The sequence below is a fragment of the Platichthys flesus genome, chromosome 6 (assembly GCF_949316205.1).
Source record: "Platichthys flesus chromosome 6, fPlaFle2.1, whole genome shotgun sequence".
Taxonomy (NCBI): Eukaryota; Metazoa; Chordata; class Actinopteri; order Pleuronectiformes; family Pleuronectidae; genus Platichthys; species Platichthys flesus.
In genome coordinates this window covers 22,780,838-22,805,315 of record NC_084950.1, presented here as the reverse complement: position 1 = coordinate 22,805,315, position 24,478 = coordinate 22,780,838, and the positions used below count along the sequence as shown (strand labels likewise).

Here is a 24,478-nt window from a genome sequence, read left to right as displayed (position 1 = left end):
TTAATTTATCAGGTGACCAAAGTTCAGAGAATTGTCACCAACGCTGAAGCTCTTCAGAACCTTTAATTCCCTCTTAACTCTGAGTTTTAGTTTGAAGTTGCACTTCTAATGGGAAAGTCTTGTTAACCTCTAAGCTAAATTAATTTAGTCGCTGTCCAACTTGGAACTACATCCCACAAACCATTTTCAATTAGGCCAACACTTTACATAATTATCCCACTGGTGGTAAAGATGTATCTGCATTTCTCGTCCTGTCTACGCGTTTGTGTTCTTTACTGTATTGCGCATTACTGCTCTACAGGGTTACCCAGTAGCAGTGGTGACTCATTCTTGTTGTTGGTGTTGTGGGGCGAGGATCGGTGCTCCAGCAGACTCTTCACATTCCGCACCAGGCCGGCTTTAACTGCCAGTGTCAGTGGCGTCTCTCCGCCAACTGCAGTCCTCTCCTCCAGGCTGAGCCCCTGAGCTGCCACAACACAACACAACACAATCACAAATAAAATATAATATCAAAACATAAATACAGCACAAATAAAACACAACACAATCCCACAACATCACATCAAGGCAAGGGTAATTAAGCCGCAACCTTATACTCTATGCTGCTCCTTAATCCTGATTCAATTTATTCATATGATCATTTTCATTATGTTCTCATTTTTACTGGTTTAATGCATTTGTAAAAGTATGTAAATGGGTGTTGGTATGTTGCCGTATACATACAATATACCGTATACATACAATATATATATATATATATATATATACCTATATATATATATATATGTGGGGTTATTACTTTTTATTCTGTCAAATGTTTATTACCCCTGTATTTATCTTTCAAAATACAATAAAGAATGCATCTCAACCCAGATCACAGAGGAGGTGAACATGTACTTTCCTAGTGTTGCTATCAGACTGACAGCTGTGTTAACCTGGCAGATGAGCCAGTGAGCTGTGGACATGTAACTGCTGTCTGACCTCCAGGGTAAGAGAGTGAAAGTGACATCACAGGTTATTTGTGACCAGTAGGACAATTGAAATCAGCTGTCATCTGCTGGACGCCTGCATAGTTTGAAGCACTCTGTGGGTTAATGTTATTTCAGGCAGCCATTGTTTTGGTGAAACCAGTGGTCTCAGCTGCATTTAACATTATGTGATGCAATGTTATCTTCGCTTGTCATCTTTACTGCTGCCAAAGTGGTAATTTATGTATTTATACACAAAAAATACTGAACCTGTTCACATCAAACCTGCTGGTGGGATGGGAGAAAGCCCAGGAGAGGAGCTATTCAATTGTGGTTTAAATCAAATCAAATCATTGTTTTTGAGTTGAAAACGAAATAATATGACTGTACTGAGATCAAACATACACAGGTTTGACACTCAAAATGCCACTCCATGTTTCCAACGTCTTGGACCTTGCCAAGCCGAGTCAATCGTTTCTAACATCTGTACGTCATGAGATTACAAGCCCTCTGACTTAATGTGGGCTGGCTCATTATCTAACTGGGGAAATGGTGTTCTAAGACAAACTGTGTCTTATTCAAGGAGCGTAGGTTTATTCTGTAAGGGGAGATAGGTGCCTGCAGCACCCACACACACACCTGGGTAGAGGGCATATAGTGATTGTGTGTCGCTCTTCATTTATTGAATATTTTGTTCAACGGTAACTACATGGCTTTTACAATTAATTTGAACATTCGCTCACATTAGCCTTCTGAGTAACATTACGTACGCCTCTGCCCCGTCCTCTTTTGCACTTGCATTTCCTTGGCTCAGAGAGTTTCAGGCGTAACTGAGGTGGCTAATAGGTGGAGCTGATGTGACTTGGGACCCCCATGGTCCTCCACCACCCAAATGTGCATTTCAGGGGAATTAGGGATGGGAGAAGTCGTCCACTTCTAAAGAAACCTCTTTGGTGGGGTTGCACAGAAATGTTCTATTGCCTTCTATTTTTATTGTCTGAAGATGTCGAGACAATAACACCGTCACTCTCACATTTCAACAAAGTTATTCAACCATATGGCAGGCAGTTCAGAGGAAGTCTAGTGGCCCCATAGAGCCGCTTGGATGTCAATGCTCTGACACAATGATCACAGGTTCAGCTGATCTGCATCTAATCCTGGTATGTGGTGAAGCTACATACATGTATAAGGGGAAACGCACACAAATCACTTGGTAACCAGCCATGATTGGTGGGATGCCTTTATGCTAACAGAACTAACAGAGATGTCTTTTACATTACATGCAAACAATTTACAGTTTAAATTACCATTTTATGAGAAGAATGTTTCCTCAGAATCATTAGGTATCCCACCAAACATGGAGGGCAAACCAAGCGTTTTAGCCTTTTTTAGCAACTACTTTTGATGTTACAGCACATTTCCTGTCTGGTTCCGTCTCAATGTTTCCAGCAGCAAACAGGCATGACTGATCTGCTGCCCTTTGCTGCTATAAGATTTATATTGAGGAGAAGGTGAAGTTAGTGTTTTCTTGTTATTAGAACATTTTGACTGTCACAAAACGATATTTCTTTAATTCTGTTCTTGCAAAACAAGTGTACATCATATCAGAACATTTTGCACTTACTGTAATAACATCCTTATGATAAACTACAACGTGATTATTATATCAAAATTTAAAATATTTGTGAATATATATACACAGTACATTAAATACATGTACTGTGTATATATATACACAATTACACGCTAACTTCTACAGAGCTAATGTTCTACAATGTTCCCTTGTTTATAAAATATTTGGTAGTATTGAATACATCGCTTATAAACTCGACTCCACGTCCCACAACCAATAGGAATACACATGCTGAGTGTGAAGTTGATTAGATGAATGGTTCACAAGATATATACGTTCCACATAAAGAAACTTCTGTTTATTAGTAGAGAGATTTCAATACACTACATTGTTTTTATTGGCATCACAAGATGGACAGAGGTTTGTGGAAAGCATAGGTTGATTGTACTGTTCGACACTAATAAAAATGTAAGGCCATACAAAGAAGCATTTAATTACATTTTAAAGTAGTTACTTTCAGAAATGAATAAAATGGTCCGATAAATGAATCAAGTCTGAACTTCTAATGATCAAATGTACTTACATGTCAGGACAGTCTCCAGAACCTCCAGAAGTGGTTGGGATGCAGCCCGGTGGAGGGGAAGCCAGCCGTGACAGTCCGGCTCGCTGAAGGCGGAGGTGTGGCTCAGCATCTCCCTCAGCACCGACACCTCACCTGGTTACAACGGCATTTAGAACACATAACAGGGATTTCCAGAGAGAGAAGAGGCAAGAAACAGAAACTTGTCTGTCTGTCTGTCTGTCTGTCTGTCTGTCTGTCTGTCTGTCTGTCTATCTATCTACTCTTTACTTTCTGCATTCAGCCAACAGATCAAATGTACATGTCTCTGTCGTGATGGTGAGTGTGAGGGTAATGTCCGGCCTACCTTGCTCGATAGCAGCCAGGACTCTCAGATTTTCCTCTGTAGCCGCTGCTAAACTAAAAGCAGACGAAACACAAGATAGTTTGTTTTGTTGTTTTTTAAGGAGTGTGGTGGTTTGGATGTGGCTACCATACCTGGCAGCAGATTTCAGAAAGGCATCCTGGCAGGAGCTTTGAATACTCAGCTGGACGATGTAATCATTCAGCTCCTCTTCACCATAATCTTCATAAGTGTTTATCATTCTGCAGGAAGTAAATATGATTCCAGCTCATACATAACTCAATTGAGGTATATTTCCCAAATTCTTGATTTTGTTTAGATTTTCAAAGAAAGACAGGTGGTTGGGCATTTGTTAGCTTATTGACTACAAATAATATTTGATCACTGTCCTTAAAGCTCTGGTTTGGTCCCCATCAAAATGTCAAGTTTCATCTTGCGCCACATAATCTCTTTGCAGTGTCACATTAACCAAATTTTAATGTTACTGTATTCAACATGAAATATTAGTCAATTACTTTATTTAAAAGGTGTTATTCTGTGATATCATTATATGTTTTGCAGAGGGTGGACAAATCAAGAGAAAGACATTGACTCACAACAACCCAAGTCCTTATATAAACTCATGGTGTTAAATCAAAACAGAAAATCAAAACTATGTTCATTCATTCACCTCAAATGCATGAATTCCAATTACATTGTTCATTGTGTTGTTTTTGCACAGCAGGTAACCCAAGCATGCAAGTATGTTAAATTTGTCCAGGGGCAAGCATGACAACTGAAGAATGAAGTCTCCACTAATCAAGCCCAATTCAAGTTACCTTTTATCGGCTTTAAACTTCTGTTCTTCTAAACTCTTCTACTTTTAAAATTCTGATTTTCAAAAATGAATGCCAAATGACATTTTTTACACTAATAAAATAAAGTAGAACCTATAGGTAAATATTACAAAAACTCAAAACACACAAAGAAAACTGAAGAAACAAGGATAATGGACGGCAACAAAATGAGTAGCATGAGCTTCCACACCTCCAAGTGTTTATGTTACTGTTAGCAGACAGAAAAATAACATAATTCCTTTAAAATTAATTAAGTCCACTGACCACCACCCTCAGCCATTCATTTTCATTCTGACACAAGCATCCAGCCAAAAAGTATCTGTTGAAACCAATACCTGAATGTCTTTGCATAAAAACCAAAAGATTCTCACCTGTGAGGTGTGTCAGCAGCACTCTCTGATGGAAGAGACGGTTCTAGTGTTTTGTATGTAGGTGTGTGCCTGCATAAACAAAGTGAGCGGGCATGTGGGGCGACACCTGGCCACTTAAATATAGACGGTTTTCATATTCTATTGTGTGAACTAAGCCGGGTCTTTGCCGTGTTTGGCGGGAATCCCACATTCAAAATCCCAAAAGCATTTGGGGCTTAGGCCGTGGACTCATGCAGCCAACGAGTTTGCCGCTGCCTACAGGTTTAATGGAAGGCAAAATCAATCAGGTCTATTTTTCCTACCCTGCTTTGTTTAAGAAATATGAGCTGATGATTGTCTTGTTATATATCGGCCAAGTTAAAGTCAGAGCTGCAGGAAAAAAGGGCGAGCAGCCCACAGCACTGTTCGATCCGTGCCTTTCATGAGGCAACAGTTTTGTGGTTGCTGGTCCTATTTATTTATTTTAGGTCTGTTAAGCATCGATACACTCTTCACAGTAAAGAGCACCGCTTTTCAAAATAAAAGCTCTTAATTCAATTCAGCTATATAAAGATATAAAGCATTGCACCAACAACACAATAACAAAAAATATGTGCTTTTACTTTGACGGCAAATTGCCAAACAAGAGGTGATACGTTGAATGTTGGCGCCATTATGGAGAACAGTCAGTCCGAATTGATTATCCAAACGTTCTAGCAGTGGTGTTGACCTGTGTGACGGGTCAACACAGAGGCCTTGTCCTCCTGCTCTGCTGCTTGCTGTGTGATCTCTGGGATCCAGCAGATGTCCAGCAGCAGATTAGTGGAGTTTTACAGGGGCCATCAAGTCGCCTCCTCTGGCTCATAGACTGAAATAGCAGCATGGAGCTCAACATAAAGCTCTTATACTGTCAGTGTCCATATAGAGAGACTGGGAAATGAAAAGAAGACAGGCCTCCACACTGTGACCATTTTTGGAGACATTGAAACTCAAATTATAACAAGATGCACCAGTGCAACTTGCAAATATGCGTGCGATTGAGAATTCTTTGTGTGTGTGCTCCCATACTCCTCAGACACACAGGCCCCGGGGCCCCGCTCCCCACTCTCTGACACAGAGTGACACACAGTGAGGCCGAGATGAGATGTGAGGAGCAGAGCCTTTTAACGTACTAGCCCTTAAATTACTTTGTTGAAGAACGGTGGCAACAAAAAAATGAAAATACAGGGTTTCCACAAAACTCAGCCGCTGTTATATGGTCATTGCAGAAACATCGGTTGGTTTGAAACTTAAAACACTGTTTGTGATCTCAGCAACGGTGCCCAACCATTCCAGGGGTCTTTTGTCTTTATAGTGGCCATCCGCTATTTAGAAAAATACAATCACACAATCACACACAAACACACGCATACTCACGTACAAATCTGCACATCTGTATAAAGTCAGTACACCTTTAGTTAGTTTGTGTGTTTATACATTTATTATTTTCACAATAAATGTTTTTCTTTAACACACATGTTGCCTTCATTAATGTTGCATAGGTGTGGATTTTGCCAACCTCTACACTGTCAAGAACTACATATCCTTCAACTTTGCTAACTAAATGTGTGGTTATTTTGCTTATAGTTATTCATTTAAACATGAATCAGAATTCCAAATTTGTAGTTAGTACTTTCATCAGACTTAGTCGATAAATCGGCTATCTTTTCCCTTCCTTTGAAGTGACACTTCTTCTTCCTTACATGAATGATAATATAAATAAGTTAAAGGCTATTACACAGCCAAGACCAGAGGTGTGTCAGTTATCTTAATTTCGTATTTATATTGCCTTTGATCATTCATTTGCTATTGATTGGCATGCACTGCCGAACTTCAAAGTAAAAAGCTTGCAGCTTCCAGCTTATTAATGTAAGAACAGTACAAACCCTGTCCAAAGTCATTGTATCACTATAATCAATCTCTATATGACATGGTCAATTTATTGGTCATTTTAATAATAATATAAATCACTGGAAGAAAAAAGGGTCCCCAGGACACAATCTCATTGAATCTATCGTCAACCTGAAAGGAAACAGGGACAGGGCGATTTCCCTTTTGAGGCACATGACAACTATGAGAGTCTTTTGAGGAGTAGTAAGGCACAGTTGGACATATGTAGAGCAACAAAATCCATGGTTGTAGAAAATGCAAAAAAAAGAAGCCAATATTACATTATAACATGACAGAAAAAGTCTAACAATTTAAAAAGAGGTTATGCAATTGAAAAGGGAAGTAGGACTTTTGAAGGAAATAAATAATGAGTTAATAGAGGAGGAAAGTAATGAAGTGATAAAGGGAAAAAATTATATAATATAAGTGAAATTAACTTAAGATCTATGTTGTGCAATGAACTTGTGTCTGATATTTCTTATTAACCCTATTGCTTTTTGTTTGTGAAAAGGACTCCACTGTGCATTGTCCAGTCAGCACCATAATTCTCACCTATGATCAGAGTCCCATCCTGAAAAGCTTCATATGTCAATATTACACTTACTGATTCACCATTAACAGGACGTTTTTTTAATTGCACTGTGCATTTGATTAAAACCTATGATCAGAGTCCCGACCTGAATAGCTCCATATCAGAATCAGAACCAGAATTCTTTTATTTGCCATGCATATTTATTTATTACAGGAAATTGTCTTGGTGTGTTTGGTGCACTGTACATAAAACAACAATTTAAAAAACAACAATATAGAACAACAATATATACATTAAGAGAGTTAGTTAATATGTTAAAATTAACTCAGGGTCAAAGTGCCACATATTGATCAGTTTGAAAATGAAGTTGTTGTAACTCCATTGTCAATTTTCCCATCGGCTCTAAATAACTTCATCAGAGCCCTGACCTGAACAGATCTATTAGTCTGCATGTGGGGATAATGACAGTGCCACCTACTGGCAATAAGAAATAAGCCTGGTTTTACAACTTTAAATCAATTTTACATGAAATATTCATTGTGTGTTCTACACATGTTGGCTTGACCATAATGCGTGATTAGTGGATGTGGTGCGCAGAGCCGTTTCGCCCGGTCCCTGTCCGCCCTTCTATGCTGCTGCATTAGGTCCCAAGTTCGCAAGTGCTCGGGCCCTGCACTTTTTTCAAGACTATGAAGTTAAATATATGTTTTTCTGCTATTTTAAAATTTGACGTAAACTATTGCTGTGGGCTCAATCATTCGTTTGACAGCCTAAAACAATATTAGGGTATCTTTATCACACATTCCAAATACTGAATATTTTTTTAGCACAAAATAACATTTACTTTTGCAACTCAATTAGTTTTCGATAGTATTTTAACTTTTACTGATTAAAATGTAAGTTATTATTGCACATGACAATTGATATCAAGATTTGTCAGTCAGTTAGAGGGTGATAGCAGGGTTCAGTTTTAATACTACCTATTCCACTTATGTATATAGGATTTTACAGTTTCATAGTGCTGCTTATTTTTCAAGTTATTTGTATAAAAAAAACAGGATGTCTTACTTGATTTCTGCTTTTATCATGAAATACAGTAAAAGAGAGACAGGTGGATTTCCACATTTATCCTCAGAGAATTACGAAGACTTTATAAAGGGTCACACAGATAACAGTTTGTAGTATTCTTTAAACATTGATAATATCAAGCTGAGAGAAGTGGTAAAAGCGTGACAGTACCTTGTTGGATTGGAGGGGGAGGGCTGATGGAACATTTACAGGCCACAAATGTTTGTGTTACGCCCCTGTCCGCAAGCAGGGGGAGTGGCGGTTGCTATGTCGACGTGTAAACTAGAGCCGTTGAAGACGAACTAAAGTCAGGGTTAGGGGACAGTGTTAGCTGCACGATGCTGAAGGTCATAGTCACGTTAAATAAGGAAATTTAAAAAGCACAGGATTACAGGAGACTCTCAGTCTGACTGGCAGAGCAGCAGTTTCTCACCGTGGCATCGTGTCCAACTGTCCATTGTCACTCACTCTTTATTCAATTTCAGCGTCGTGAGGAGGCTGACAAGTGTTCAGGTACCACTTCGCCATGTCTGAGCAGAGAGCGGAGGAAGACCAAGATGAAAACGTCACGGAAACCAGCCCACCACCAGGTGGAAGAGCTGCAGAGATGCCGCCAGGGGGCGACAGAGACCCAGGGACTGAGGGAGAAGAGGCTGACAGCTGGGCCACAGGTGAGTGCACGGTGTTATGTGTTCGATCCTTATGAGCACACTGTGATGAATACATGTGTCAACATACCAGTCATCATTTGCAATACGAATACAGATTGTTTAGATATTGATAAAACTGTCACGATCCCATCATCTACACAGTGCACATACTCATAGAGCCTCAGAGAACAAGACACTAAAGGTGAGACTCTGATTTACTATCTCAATAATAGAGGATATAAACATCCTGAATCTGATATTGTTTAGCACCAAAAGTAAAAAATTCCATCAAGTAACTAGAATGTCATTCTGAGTCTAACTCTCCAGTACATCCTCCTGATGCACAATTTTTTTCAACGAAAACAAACAGGTCTGAAACCGAATTAAAAGACATCAATCCATTGTTTATCTTGGTGCAAGTAACATGAACAGCAGGATTCGGAACCAGTGTTTCAATGTGTTTAACAATGTGCAAATTAAACCATGCAATGACAAAAACTTGAATAAACCAGAATGTCTCTCGATAGACAGCATACCTCCACCAAGATCCAGCAGTACCCTTACACAAAACCACATTTAAATTCACTAAATAGTGATTTGTTATTTGGTCTGCTCCAAATTTCACACACTCATAAATATCAGTCCACAAAAAAAGTCATCAAGTTCCATGAATCATTTTTTAAGAAATTAATGAAAATGTTTAAGATGTCTCCGGTCACAATCTTACAGAGAGTAAAAAAGTATTCCTGGATTCGCCCCTGATCTTGATTCACACCAAATTGTAATGGGTTATTTTCTGACCCATACTGCCTTGTTTCATGGAAATCTTTCTAATAGTTTTAATTAAATCAAGCTAACTAACAAACAAAAGGTGATGAAAAGTCACCTGCATGGCAAAGGTGATAATACAAAAGGCAGTTGATACCAAGTAAACAAGTGATGAGGTTCTACATAATGGAATGTGTAGGAAAACAATTCTAGAAAAGGAAAATCTAACAAAATGTGATCTAAATAGCAAGTTGTTATGCATCATACAGATCTAAGATAAAAAAGGGAGAGAAAGAAAAGAAAGAGGCTTAAACATTCATCATCACACTGGTCCTGAAGCTGCCTCAGTTCATTCAGTTCTATTTGATAGTGTATCCTTTGTGAAGATAAATTCAATAATATAAGTAAACTGACGAAGATTCATCCAGCACGACAATATATCTTTTAAAAGCTTTAACAAGTAGCTGGGCACTGGATATTAAAGTTGACTAAGTAACTCATTGTCTATTATTTATAATAATAATATAAGCTACAATTAAAATCCCTTTATGAGAAATAAAATATTTGATTTTCTTGGATTAATCTCATTAAACTAATATAATTAGAATCCAAACCCCAAAGACATAGGTTAAATTTACCTACCATTGCATGAGTGTGTTGTGCATGTCTGTACATGTGTTTGGTATAAATAGAGGTCAACCCACTGACTGTGACATATGTGTCTGTACATGATTGCAGTGAAGGTGGTGCTGGTGCCAGACGGTCATGTGATGACAGTGGCGTTCGTAATTGGTCTCAGCATTCAGGAGCTGAAGTGTCACCTCTCCTCAGAGCTCAGGGTTCCTGTAGAGGTGCTGCAGATCTCTTTGGACGGTAAGTCTCCTGGCGGTCCCTCCCGTTCATGTGATTGCAGTATCCCTCTCCCCTTTAGGGGATTTCTTTAAATGTCATACAAGCTGGACTAAAAAAAAACAACTGACCAGATTTTGATGGTAAAACACAAGACATTATAGTCACTGTGACCTCATGAATTCTAAGAATGCTAACTGGGACAAGATTTCATACAAAGGTCTGTTGGGATAAAATGATGACGTGGTGACATTTTCGATCCAACACATCAAAGGTCAGCTTCATGTAAAGTCATCATATTCTACAAAAATACTTTTCCAGCCATTATCTAACACTAACAGGAGGGGAGACTTAATACAACATAACTGTTGTAGACAGCACACAGCCGACATGTCTGTGTGCCTATAATTAATTATTTTGTAGCAGTGGTATTTAAATAGACACCCATGAGCCAGAACCAGCGCTCTTACAAAAATGTTTTTCTCATGCCTGTCAGTCACAATGAATATTATATGCTCATGTAAATCACAATTAAATATGAACTCGTAACAACTATAATTAATAATAATAATAATTTTATAATAATCATAAAATGTCTAATGGGATAACATGATGAGGTGATCCCATTTTCTGTCCCACGGGCTAAAGTTCAGCTTCACTGTAACATTATAATTTTCAACAAAACCCCTGTTTTTACCCATTATTTAACATTGGACAGACTTTCTATAAATTGGCTGGTTGGCAGAAAAAAGATCAAATTGACCAGTTGACGGTGGTAAAAGGCAAAACATTAAGTTCATTGTGACCTCAAAGAGTTCTCATGCTAACAATGAGAACATTTCACACAAATATCTACTGATGAAGTGATGATATTTTCTATCCAAGAGGTCGAGAGTCAATTTCACTGTAACATCGTATTATTTTACAGAAACTCTGAGCTCGATTTTATGGCTCCGATCCTTTCAAAGAGCCGCTCAAAAGAACATCTCATTGTTCTTTTTTTTTTTTATGGGTTGGGGGAAAGTAGCTTAATGTGAGAATTCATCACCAAGATGATGATATGATGAGGTAAGATTGAGATCAGAATTGAAAATGAACAGGATCCAGCATCGACTGCCGCCTCGATTATGGTCCTCCACCACTATCCACACAGATGCCAAATTTGTCCCTCTTTATTATTTTGGACCTTTCACCACTCTCTTTAGTAGGTATCAGGCTGAATCATGATGAATCTCCTGTGCCCATGACAAGAAACACGATTCTTAAACCTTCTAGCCCCAACATAAAGTACTTTTAATCTGCTTACATTTCTTAAGCACTAAACATTTTGTTTTAATATATTTGATATACGTGTTGATGTCACTGTGGTTTGTTGTGGCTAATAGAGGTGTGGCAATTAAATATATCAGTTACAAATTTGGTTTATTCATATCATGTTTTATGTTGTTTTTTTTGGGGGGGGGGGCTGATATTGTTTTCCAGGCAGGGTGGTGGAGGACAAGCAGAGCCTGATGGAGCTTGGCGTCCGGCCTCACAGCTCTACCCGGCTGGAGATGAGCTCCACCGACCCGACCACCCATCCACTCCGCCCCCTTCGTCCTCCAGAGCATGACAGTATGCCGGATGTCATCAGTGTCCGAGTCGAAACAGGTACGAACACCCTGCCCTCTGCACTGTCCTTTACAGAGTGTGTGTGCTTGTGTGTGTGTGTGTGTGTGTGTGTGTGTGTGTGTGTGTGTGTGTGTGTGTGTGTGTGTGTGTGTGTGTGTGTGTGTGTGTGTGTTTGTGTGTGTGTGTGTGTGTGTATGTGTGTGTGTGTTTACTGAATTATTGTTGAACAGTGGTAGTTAAATAGCCACCCAAGGGCAGAATCCAGCCCTTTAACAAAGTATTTGGTCACCGAGTCTTCCTTTAATAGAGGTCTACTCGATTATCTATCTACTGTCACTAACCAGGTCAATACAATGCTCATGTAAATCACAATAACTGACCTCAAAACAACTAATAATGATGACTACTTTGTTTTTGAAATAGAAATCAGTGGCAACCAATCAAATTTGATGCTAATAAAATATTTTCACACAACAATACTTCACAGTAAATGAAACAGGTCACATCATAGTTTATCACAACATAAAATACACTATCGTGAATGAGAGAATTCTGTGATAGTTTTATACATAGGTTCTCATCATCAAAGCAATAAGTGAGTCTAACAAACACAACTACCAGATGACGGAGGGTTCCAGGAGGTGGTGGTCGAGATCGAGCGTCCTCGCCAGCAGAAGGCCTTCGTGGGTGGCTACAGGCACAGGCTGACGGGGGTGGAGTACCATCACGCAGCCATCCAGACCCTGCCCAAGAGGACACTTGACAGAGGAGTGGTCGTCTTCAGCCGGGATACACAGGTAACGAAAAGGGCTTCAGAGAGAAAACAATTCACAATAAAATCAGTGTCAAACTTTAAAAGAAGGAAAGACGCAATAAAAATAGAAAAATGTTTGTTAAATCTCACTAAAAATACATGAAACCACACAGACCCACATCAGCTGGGGAGACTTAGTTGTGATTTGTGTGGTGTATTTAAAGGTCACTAATTACTGCAAAACTGCATTCACATTCAGGCATGAGACAGAACATGATACTCAAGTGCATATTAAAAAATCCTATTAGAGACAGAGAGAGCTAGAGCATGTGGGAATGAGATTCTTGAACAAGACTAATGGTCACAGCAACACTTCTCTGCCATATTTAATTTAACAGTAATTAGTTTGATTCTGACTTTGCTTCATCAATGTAAAAGGTCCAGTGTGTAGGATTTATGAGGATCTATTAGCAGATTGTTATATAATAGTTATAATTGTCAATAATTTGGTTTTGGTAGCCCTTTTCGTCCATATCGGGAGCAGATCCTCCTCCACAGAGTCTGTGATGCTGATTAAACATGTTTCTATAGAACAAAAAAACAAACAAATACTGGCTCTAAAGAGAGTCTGTCTCATTTTTACATTACCTGTGAGCCACTGTACGTTCTCTTACACACGTGGAGAGAAGAGGGTGAGGGAAGGCGGTTTGTAGATGGTTGCAATCTGAAACCTCACAACTAGATGCCACTGGATCCTCCACACTCATCCTGTAGAGAAACATGTTACCGTCTGTCTGTCATTTTGATAGTCATAAAGTCTCAATTCAATCGATCTCCATTCTCTACTTCAGAAGAACACAGAAGGCAACAACAGATACAAAAATATTAGATTTATTGACGAATATCTACGAGGAAGGTTGATGTACACATCTTACTCTCATCCCTTGGCACAGCATCAATGACTTATCTTAGTCCCCTGCCATTCCATTCATTTTGTTCTGCTTATTCGGGCTCGGGTCGCAGAGGCAGCCAGTAGAGGATGGTTTCTTGCTCTTCTTGGAGGATCCTGAGGTGTTCCCAGGTAGGATGGGATGTGGAGTCCCTACAGCAAGGTCTAACCTGGGGTATCCTCCTGGTTTGTCATGCCCAGTATCTTCCAAAGGAAGGTACATAGGAGGCGTCCTAATGAGAAGCAACCACATGAGCTGTCCTCTTTTGACACGAAGGAGCAGCAGTTCTACTCCAAGCTCTGATAACTCCCCCCTCTATTTGTAAAGCTGTGCCCTCTAACTTCAAAGCAACCTGGGTTCTTATCAATCCCTTTGTCCACCTCAAAGATACGCATTAGGCAAGAATTAGGAAAATAAACAATTCAATTGTATTTGAACAGCGCCAAATCACAATACACATTATCTCAAGGCTTTTTAAATAGAACGTCAAACACACAAAGATCACAAAGCTGTATAAATATAATGTTATGATAATTTCTTTGCAGTTTTGGCAGGGAATGAAACCCTGGTGTTTTAGAATGGTGTTTGTTCCCACATAATAATAATTTTGAAATCACACCAAATGTTTTACTCTTAATCAGAAAGCGTGTGTATTTATTTATTGTTTTGATACCAGCTCTCAGTAGGTGTGTGTGTGTGTGTGTGTGTGTGTGTGTTTGTATGTGTGTTTGTGTGTGTGTGTGTGCCTTTATCATGCAGCGGTAGTGTATGACTCACTAACCTTCACCCTCCTGCAGGTATCTCACTGTCACACACCCTCCGTCTCTTTAATGATGCTGGTGGGCTTGTTCCAGATCAGTGAAACACATACACCACAGAGACCTCTGTCTGTTTGTTTCTCTCTTTACACATCACAGAACAGCAGCCTGGTGCCCTCATGATGCCGCCTCCTCTCTTTCTTCTCTTTTCTCTTTTATACCAGCACATCAAATACAAACCACGGTTGTTAGAGGAATTATTTTAGAATTGTCAGAGGATCAGGTCACATTTACATGTTTTTCTTAAATTGTTCTAATACCGAATCAAATACCCTGAAATACAGAACAAAAACATCAAACAGAACAAAAACAACTACTGTGAGTAGCCCACAAAGGCACAGGGGTAGATCGGTCATCCTCCAACTAGATGACTCAATCCCAGTCTTCCTCATAGAAACAAAGTGCCAGTCATAGATGCACTGTATGAATGTATTGTGTGAATAGAGGTAAAAAACTGCACTGTAAAGCCCTTTAAGTCATCAAGACTAAAAAAGTCTAAGGAGCCTGGTTGTCCTGAGTTCTTTGAGCATCTTATACAAGTGGCTATGTCTGTCACCAGTTCTTCCACACACCGTTTTGACAGGGAGGGGCAGGAGATGATGATGGACGTTGCAGTGGTTTAGGGGTTTAGTTTAAAAACTGATTTAAAAAAGATTCTATCTCACCTTTTGAGGTTACCTTATCAAATATATGTCATGACGTTGAGATGTCCAACACAAGTGACTGTACATAAGCATTGGCCCTGAAAGATCCAAGACAGTTTCAAACTCTGGACCAAATCCACTCAACCCATAAATGTATTAAAATAAATTTTAATACATTTAATATGAAACACTTTAACACCAGCATTCAAGTGTTTCATCAGGGAACAGTCATGTTATTTAGTTTGCAGCCTAAAAAACACATTTAAGCGTACAGCATCTATTTATCCAATCTAACTCTCAAAATACCAGTGAACCTTTGTGGACCTTGCACCTGGCACAGGATCTTTCTTCTGACGTATTTAGATTATTTATGTAGATCGCTCAATTCGAGCCCTCCCTGACCGTTGATTTTATTTCTTTATTTGCGGGGGGAAATTCCGCTCAGTTTTTCCCATTTACTCTGATGATTCAAACACGAGAGGTTTATGTTGATCACAGTTGGACATGTGTCAGTCAGAATCCATTAGGAAATAAATGAATCTCTGCTTACTGAGATTAATTTGACTTTTTGGCTGTTCTTGTATCCTTGCAATGTTATAAAGTGGCACTTAACCCTTATCAATCAGCATGGTGCATGTAACATACACTGTTCCTTTCTGAGATGAGACTTTAAAAGGTCATTGATAATTAGATATTGAACTAAGTCCATACTGCTTTTTTCGTGTTATTCAAAGCATCATCAATCTGTAACACAGGCGTGAAAAATGCTTAATGTTACCCAGCAGCTCGTCTGCACAGAACCTTAATTAACAGCCTCAAGCCTTTGACCTAAACTCTGGCCTCAGGCTGCTCACTGCCGTCCTGCTTCCCTGCATTACACCGCTCATCCATATCAGAAGCTTACATTGAAGTCTGTTTGCAGGGAAGACAGTTAATCTTTCCTCAGGCCAAACCACAAGATTCAATCAATATTTCCACAGTTTTACCTGGTGAGAATTCAAGATGTTTTTTCCCCACAATGGTTAGCTGTATTAGATGCAACTCATCGTACTTGTGTGTTTCTCTCTCTTTGTCCAGACAGCCGAGCTGAAGTCTCAGGTACAGCAGTGTCCAGTCAGTGTCTCAACCCAGATGAGTGGGATTGGCTGCTACGTCTCCTGTATCAACGACAAGCTGGTCACCCCTGGCAACTACATCACTGCTGCTGAGAAGCATAATGAGAGGCTGAGAGCTGTAGGTTTTATTTATACATAATACATGGTGTTTTATGTTCAACATATCGGAGCAAAGAGTGCATCAAAATTGTGAGAAATGTTTCCTCCTGTACATCGTCATGAGTATTCACTACTATGGATTTAGAGATACCATGTTCTGGACTAAACTTTTGTAGAAATGGACAAACGAATCCTCCCACTAGAGCAAAAATTATGAATCTAGTCCTGTTTTAGTTTCGGCAGCAGATGTTACAATCAAATCTTAATTTTGCAATGGACTTTTGTGTGAATCACATCTTAAACTCGTTTAAAAAATTGCTATACAAATAAAGATTTTATTCTTATTATTTAAAATACACACATTATTTACTTGAGTAGAAGTAAATATACTTGCTTCATAAATGACACCTATAAAAGTAAAAGCACTGATTCAACCTCTTTACTCAAGTAAATGTAAAATAATGAATAATTCCTCAAAAGGCCTCAAAACAAAAGTAACAAGCATGCTTTGAAAAATATAAGTAGTAGAAAATATAGATATTTGTGCTGAGATGTTCAGAGAAAAAATAACTACAAAATCAAATTAAGTACAGTAATAAAGAGTTTGTACATTATTGCTTCCCACCCCTGTTTGGCGGCTACATAAGGTAATTCTTGGGAATGTCTTGATCCAAATGACAAACACAAACCAGACAGGCATACACTGATGTGACACATACTAAATCAGAAATAAAGCTACTTTCTTTAGCTCTGTAAAAGTTGAGCATTTGAGGGCAAAGGTTTTTCAAACTTCAGTAATTTTCACATAAAAATGATTCGTTATGTTAAAACGATTTCCACCACCACCCTGATTTTAGTGTGGATAAATACAGTGTTTGCACAGACTTATCATCAAGGTTGAGTCCGAAATTAAATTTCCGCTACTTTGTAAAAATGGTAAATGGTCTATAATAGTTTAGCGCTTTTCTAGTCTTGATGACCACTCAGAGCTCTTTACAGAGCAGTTTTGCCAATCACCCCTTTCCATACACATTCATACAGTGCATATATGTGCAGCACTTTTATATCATACATCATTCACATACTACTGGCACAGATATCAGGGGCAATCAGGGATTCAGTAACATGCCCAAGGAAACTTTTGCAAGCAGAACTCAAACCGCTGACCTCCTGAGCCACAACTGCCCACTACATTAATAATTATTTTTTTTGCATGAATTGTAGATTTGAGGTAGTAAAGTAACACATAACAGTCTTACAAAAATCATGAATCCATAGTATGTGCGCTTTACACACGTACAATTAGCTATACATTTTAATAATGAATATGTTACAGTTAAAGAATCAGTGTTCAGGATTTAGCGATATCTAGTGGTGAAGGTTTCATGTTGTTCATGTCATGACTCCCTTTCCGTCACCCACACAGGTGATCTGTCTGCAGTCGTATGTGCGGCGCTGGATGGCCTTGCAGGTGGTGGACCAGCTGAGGAGGGAGCGGGAACGGCGATTGGACTGGCTGGAATTGCAGGAGAGGAGGCGGACGGAGGAGAAGGAGGAGCAGCTGATAGACCGCCAACGACGCTGGATGAACCCGCAGCGGAAGGAAGACTTAAATCTTCTGTACCACGCCCTGGAGAGTACGTGGGGAAAAGGGAGGATGCACTGTGTGTGAAGGCGGAGAAAGTGATGTTAATGAAGAATGTTGTGTTTTGTCTTGTCGTTTGTTTGTGTGTTTGTGTGTGTGTGTGTGTGTGTCGATTGTGAGTGTTTCAGAGTGGAGGTGTGAGGAAGAGCAGAAGATCAATTCGTCCATGCAAGGAGCTGAGAGGAAGGCAGCTCTCTGCTTGCTGCTGGACAAGGAAAGTCAGCTCATCGCAGCCATCGGACGCCATCACGTCACCGTCCAGGAAAACAACTATGACAAAACCATCAGGGAATTCCTGGACAAGGTCAGAGGTCACTGCTCTTCCTCCCGTCCCGAATTTTTCAATCAAACGAAAGAAGTTTTTATGTGTAGTTAGATATGCACTCAAATTTTTGTTTCACTTTCTGAGTCTCGTTCAACTCAAATGAGTAAAATACAAAACATTTAAATAAAGATACTTAAATGGGGGGGGGGGGGTATGGCTTGTAGAGTAGGTTGGCCACTGTCCTCTGAGTCAAATATGCAAATTATGATTAAGATTCAAATCGTACACCAGAAAAACAACTTTTCTTTTTTATACATTAATACATTTTACGACATTTCTGAAATTAGCAGGGGGTGAACTTGTAGAAGATACGGAGTGAGAGGAAAAAGTAGAAGCAGCGCAGTGCAGTTACCAGTAGTAAAGGATTTTGTAGTAATACCAGTATCAGAATAAGTTTTGGCTTACTAAAATCACAAATTGAATTATAAGAGTCACGGACTGATAGCAATTGTATCAGGAGAAAAATAGGAGGAGCAGCACCAGCAGTGACTGCCTGTAGAAGTACAGCAGCAGCAATCACCAATAAATATAATTATTGTCTCTGTACTGCATCCATAAATCTCCCTTCGTCACATATAATAACATTTATCTTTAGGTCATTTAAGAGCCCAAAGCAGTGCAGTGTCAAACTTGGTGGGATTTGGACAAGTTGATTGTTGTAGCAGCGAGGGCTGGTACTTATCATCATAGGTGACATTTTCAATCACAACAACAGCTTTTCCAGTTCGTGGCTTCCTGAGTCTTTCACTGAACTTTGAATAAACAGCTGAACAGTTCTTTGTGCAGCAGGTCAGCTCAATTACTGCAGTTTCAGAAGAGAAACCTTTCACAGAAGAAATCACCACAAGCCAAGCAAACAGTAATGAGAATTATAGTAATTATATCTTCAGTAGCTGTAGCAGAAGTAGTTGCAGTTGTGACACAGGCAATATTATTAGGGATATTGTCAGTACAATCAACGTTGTGCTTTTCAGTCAGGGGCTCCTTATCAGTGGCGAGCGGCAGACGGTCGACTAATCGAGATGGACAGTCAATACACCATCAGAGCCAGAGAGCTGCAAGAACTGTACAACAACGTCCACCTGCCCGCTGTGAGCCAGGAGCAGAGACTGCACGTTCTGATGACACTCAAACACACCGTCAAGGTACCACACACTCACTGCCCCTCAATAACAAACATTACACTTGTGTCTGCCAGAGAAAAGCCCACAATAAGGGGCTGACACAAACTAATGCAGCAAAGAGTCTGAGCTCAAATGAATAAGAGAAAGTTCATTGGGCTGAATGCCTGACTTTAAGAGTTTTCTCAATCTTTATTCAAAAGCATAGTTTCTCATTTAGAGACCACGACTTAACGTTCTGATTTTGTAATGTTTTCCCTCAAAACCCTGCACTTGCACTTAAATACACCCTGCTTGTGCTCTTAATGTGCACTTTTACTCTCTTTTGCTGCTTTGGTTTTGTAATGGCCTGTTGGAAATCCCTGTACTTCAGCTCTTGTTTTCTAAATGAGCATCACTGTCATGTGTCGTAGCATGAATGTGTCCTTTATGTGCAGGAGCACGAGTGTCAGCTGACCAAGGACATCGTGGATTTGATCGACAGGGAAGTGAACCTGATGACTCTGGGTGTGAAAAAAAACAATCTGGAGGGGCTAAGGAAGAGGATCAGCACTCTATTCCTCCAGTACATCAGAACACCAGCATTTAATCCTGAAGTGGCCAAACTGCTCAAGGTCAGTAGGGACCCCTGCTGGTGTGAGATCATGCTTTGGAAACCCCTAAATATAAAATTAATATAAAAACACGATCTAAATACAATCTAAAATCAATCCCAGGTTCCTCAGAATCGCTCACAGATGAAGAAAGACCTGTTCCTCTGTCGCAGCTGTCGTTGCTACCGAAGCTCTGCAAAATTCAGCCCGACTGCCAGGTCCAATCTGAGTGGTCAGTGCCGAGACTGTGCCAGGCTAAACAACATATCTGGAGCCCGTGATGATCTCTCCTGCTATAAAAATATGCTTAGGAGGCTGAGAGACAACGAGCAGCGGCTCAGTGACAACGCCAAGATCCCCTTCTTGCTGCAGGTCGTCTTTAATATGTGCCTTTGAGTGATTTATTGATCTCACTCTTTTAGTTAGTGCTTTAGCAGATCATTCTTTATCTCCGCACACTTTTTGTATTGTGGATAGACCAACTCTGTAACCTATGTGTGTGTCTTCACAGGTGGAAGACTTGCAGTACCTGGTGGAGGTCGTCTGGGCATCCTGCTCCGCCCTCCAAACCAGTAGTGACCTCTACAACCTGGTGTTTACCCGCTGGGACCATAAAAGAGACTGGAGCCCCTGGAACTGCATCCTTCTGTCCAAAGAAGAGACGTCAGCTCATCTGGAGGTTCAAGACGTTCACAAGGTCTGTCTCAAGAAACCTTTTACAATCACTCCACACATGTAGACTCATCTCTCAGCCACTGTGGCACTTTGTTTGGAAGGTTTTCATTATGTTTGTCTGAGCAAACCATCTGGTAATGCTATTTTAACTCCAGCTGTTGCACTTTGTGTGTGTGTGTGTGTGTGTGTGTGTGTGTGTGTGTGTGTGTGTGTGTGTGTGTGTGTTTGTGTGGGTGGTCAGACATACGAGGCAGAGTTCATCCAAGGGATTGAGCACAAACACATGCTGGCTCAACGTCACTTCAGCAGCTGCCCAATCATGGCCGGGTACCTGGTCACTGCTACCCTTGGCAACAACCTCATCTCCAAGCCAATCACCATGAGAGTTCAGCACGTCACCAACCCTGCACCAGCACTAGCTCCTTGACAAACACCTTGTGGTTTTCTTTTCATTCGCCATTGTTTCCTCTTTCCATAATGCTGTCTGTCACTGTCTAAAACATTCTGTCTCAAAGTGAAAATAAAGGTCTCCATTTTTTCATTCCTGGTTTTGACTCATGTACTTTTCATTTCAGTCTGGGCGCTGTCATTTTGAGATAAGATGCAGTGAACTTTAAATGCCACCAAAAGCAAAAGAAATGTATAACCTTGCAGTCCATCTCACAAACATTTTAACCTTTTGGGATATTTCCAAAGGAACAACCATAACTGTGTATGAACTTCAATGAAGCCCTTCTTATTTTTAAAGTCATCAGTGTTTACAAACTTTGCCATTTTTACCCACAGGACAGTTTGACCATTAACAAACAAGTGAATTGTGAAGTGGTTGCAACAGTAAGAACAAGTTGAAAATGATTACAACTGAAATTTAAACCAGCATCTGACTACACTGAAAGATGAGGGATTCTAAGTAGAAGACTCACACATTTACAGATGGTCAACTGTAGGTTCTGTACATTCAGACCATTTCAAACTGTTTATCACAGAAATAGCAACATTTCAAGTTACAGCAACAACTTAAAGTCCACCAAAATGTAACATTATACTATAAATCTTTCTTCGATCGACTGTGAAGAAAGAGTGAGGATATTTGCATAACTTCTACTGTACCCAACATACCTGAGGATTCATACACTTTAGATCAGTGTAAATCAGGTCATTTCAAAATGTCGAAATTTTACAAAAGGTGTAGAATATGTTAATATATATATATATCTATATATATTTATATATATATAGATATATATGATAGCAGGATAACACATACGGTAAATTACCTTAGTGCAGAGATGTCAGCCTGTTTACAAAAGATTCAGCAAAGAATCACTCAGGAGTCTGAACATCACCAGCCAGACCTCTCAACGCTTTACTGAGGTCAGACAGGAAAATATTCAATGTAAATGAATGAATGATTTTGAAATTGACTAATTTGAAAATCATTAGTCAATGGTTAATTAACATTAATGGAACCGCCCTTAACTGGTTTAAATCGTACTTTGCTGATCGCTCCCAATTTGTGCAAATTAATGATGAGTCATCTGTGCGCACCAAAGTAAACCATGGTGTTCCCCAGGGCTCTGTGCTCGGCCCAATTTTATTCTCATTATATATGCTTCCACTAGGAAACATTATCAGTACACAATCGGTAAATTTCCACTGCTATGCGGATGACACCCAGTTATACTTATAAATAAAACCTGAACAAAGTAATCAATTAACTAAACTTCAAGCATGTTTCAAGGACATAAAAACCTGGATGACCCGCAATTTTCTCTTATTAAACTCAGACAAAACAGAGGTTATAATACTTGGCCCCAAACACCTTAGAGATACATTATCTAATGATATAGCTGCACTAGACGACATTGCCCTTGCTTCCAACAAAACAGTCAGGAACTTGGGAGTGATCTTCGATCCTGATTTATCCTTTAATAGTCACTTAAAACAAATTTCTAGAACCGCCTTTTTCCACTTGCGTAATATCTCAAAAATCAGACATGTCCTTTCGCAAAAAGATGCAGAAAAACTAATCCACGCCTTTGTTACATCAAGACTGGACTATTGTAATTCATTATTATCAGGCTCCAGCAGGAAGTGGTTAAAGACTCTACAGGTTGTCCAAAATGCCGCAGCACGTGTCCTGACGAGAAAAAGAGAAGAGAGCACATTTCTCCAGAATTAGCATCGCTACACTGGCTTCCAGTTAAATCTAGAATAGAATTTAAAATTCTCCTCCTGACCTTCAAGGTCCTTAATAATATAGCGCCATTTTACCTTAAAGAGCTGTCAGTACCTTATAAACCCACTAGAGCACTCCGCTCCCAGAATTTAGGCCTACTTGTCGTGCCTAAAGTCTTTAAAAGTAGAGTAGGAGCCAGAGCTTTTAGCCATCAAGCCCCTCTGCTGCGGAATAAACTACAACTTTCAGTTCGAGAGGCAGACACCATCTGTTCGTTTAAGAGTAGGCTCAAAACTTTCCTTTTTGATAAAGCTTATAGTTAGAGCTAATTAGTGCGGCAGAACGTTACTTGTTCTATTTTATGACACATGACACACAGAGCTTCTCTTTCCAGCTTCTCCTTCCTCTTCTCCATCCCTATCCCCCTTCCCCGGAATCCCTTTGCTTTATCACCCGCAGATCCAAGGCCTCTGTGGCCGCACCATGGATTGCGGTTTGTTGATCACGCACCGGGGGTCGCGGTGGTGGATCCAGTGTGGCGGATTCTGTGTCATGTGGGCTGATCGTGGTTCTGGTGGCGGACCCTGTGTGGCGGATTCTGTGTCGTGTGGGCTGATCGTGGTGGTGTTGGCGGACCCTGTGTCGCGTTGGCATCGGGTACGGGCATTGGACCAGGACCGCGCCGGCGGAGGCTTAGTGGGTGGTGGTGGACGGTGACTGAGGACTGGAGTGGCGTTCTGGTCTGGATGGTGGATCGTGGTCCTTCTGGTTGCTGACCATGGACTATGATTGCAGCGGGACTGCTTGTCATGTCATGTTGGGGTTGTCCTTCGGAATGCTTACCCTCATCAAATGCTGCTAGAGACTTTAATCTTTAATCTTGAAGACTTTAATCTTGATGATGTTTTCCTGAACGTGGCATTTATTGCACTTCTGTCCTTCCTGGGAGAGGGATCCCCCACATGTGGCTCTCTCTGAGGTTTCTACGTATTTTTACCCCGGTTTTTAGTAGTTTTTCCTTACTCTTGCTGAGGGTTAAGGACAGAAGATATCACACCCTGTTAAAGCCCTATGAGATGAATTGTAATTTGTGAATATGGGCTATACAAATAAAATTTGATTGATTGATTGATTGATATTCAAAGACAAAAAAGGACATGCAATACATTTTTGTCCATTTAGATTGGTGTCAACACTTCTGAACACACTATTCTAATAGCTTACCAAATCTTGGACCAATTTTATTTTCATTATAGAGTATGAACTTCTATAGAGCAGGGGTTCTCAAATGGGGGTACTTGAGTTTTTTTTTAAATATATTTAAAATTAGCATCCATTCAAAAATCCTTTAAAAATTGTAATTTAATAAATATTCAATTTAATATAAGTGTAGGTTGATGAACTGAATTTTATAATCAGTAGGGCTAGAGCACAACTATACTTAACCATTCAACCCGGTGACCTCAACCTTTTTACAACACAATGATGGTGTCACTACCTAAA

The 24,478-nt window shown here is 39.8% G+C and overlaps 1 protein-coding gene across 1 annotated transcript; it reads left to right on the top strand.

Annotated features, from left to right (window-relative positions):
• The first annotated feature begins 8,624 nt into the window (after positions 1 to 8,624).
• On the top strand, positions 8,625 to 21,337 carry iqub (IQ motif and ubiquitin domain containing). The gene is made up of 12 exons (XM_062389302.1): positions 8,625 to 8,850; positions 10,336 to 10,470; positions 11,929 to 12,096; positions 12,679 to 12,854; positions 16,301 to 16,456; positions 17,864 to 18,074; positions 18,211 to 18,386; positions 19,382 to 19,552; positions 19,966 to 20,142; positions 20,245 to 20,493; positions 20,633 to 20,818; positions 21,038 to 21,337. Exons 1-12 carry the CDS (start codon positions 8,706 to 8,708, stop codon positions 21,221 to 21,223), a joined length of 2,136 nt encoding a protein of 711 aa, XP_062245286.1. The 5' UTR covers positions 8,625 to 8,705; the 3' UTR covers positions 21,224 to 21,337.
• Positions 21,338 to 24,478: the final 3,141 nt, after the last annotated feature.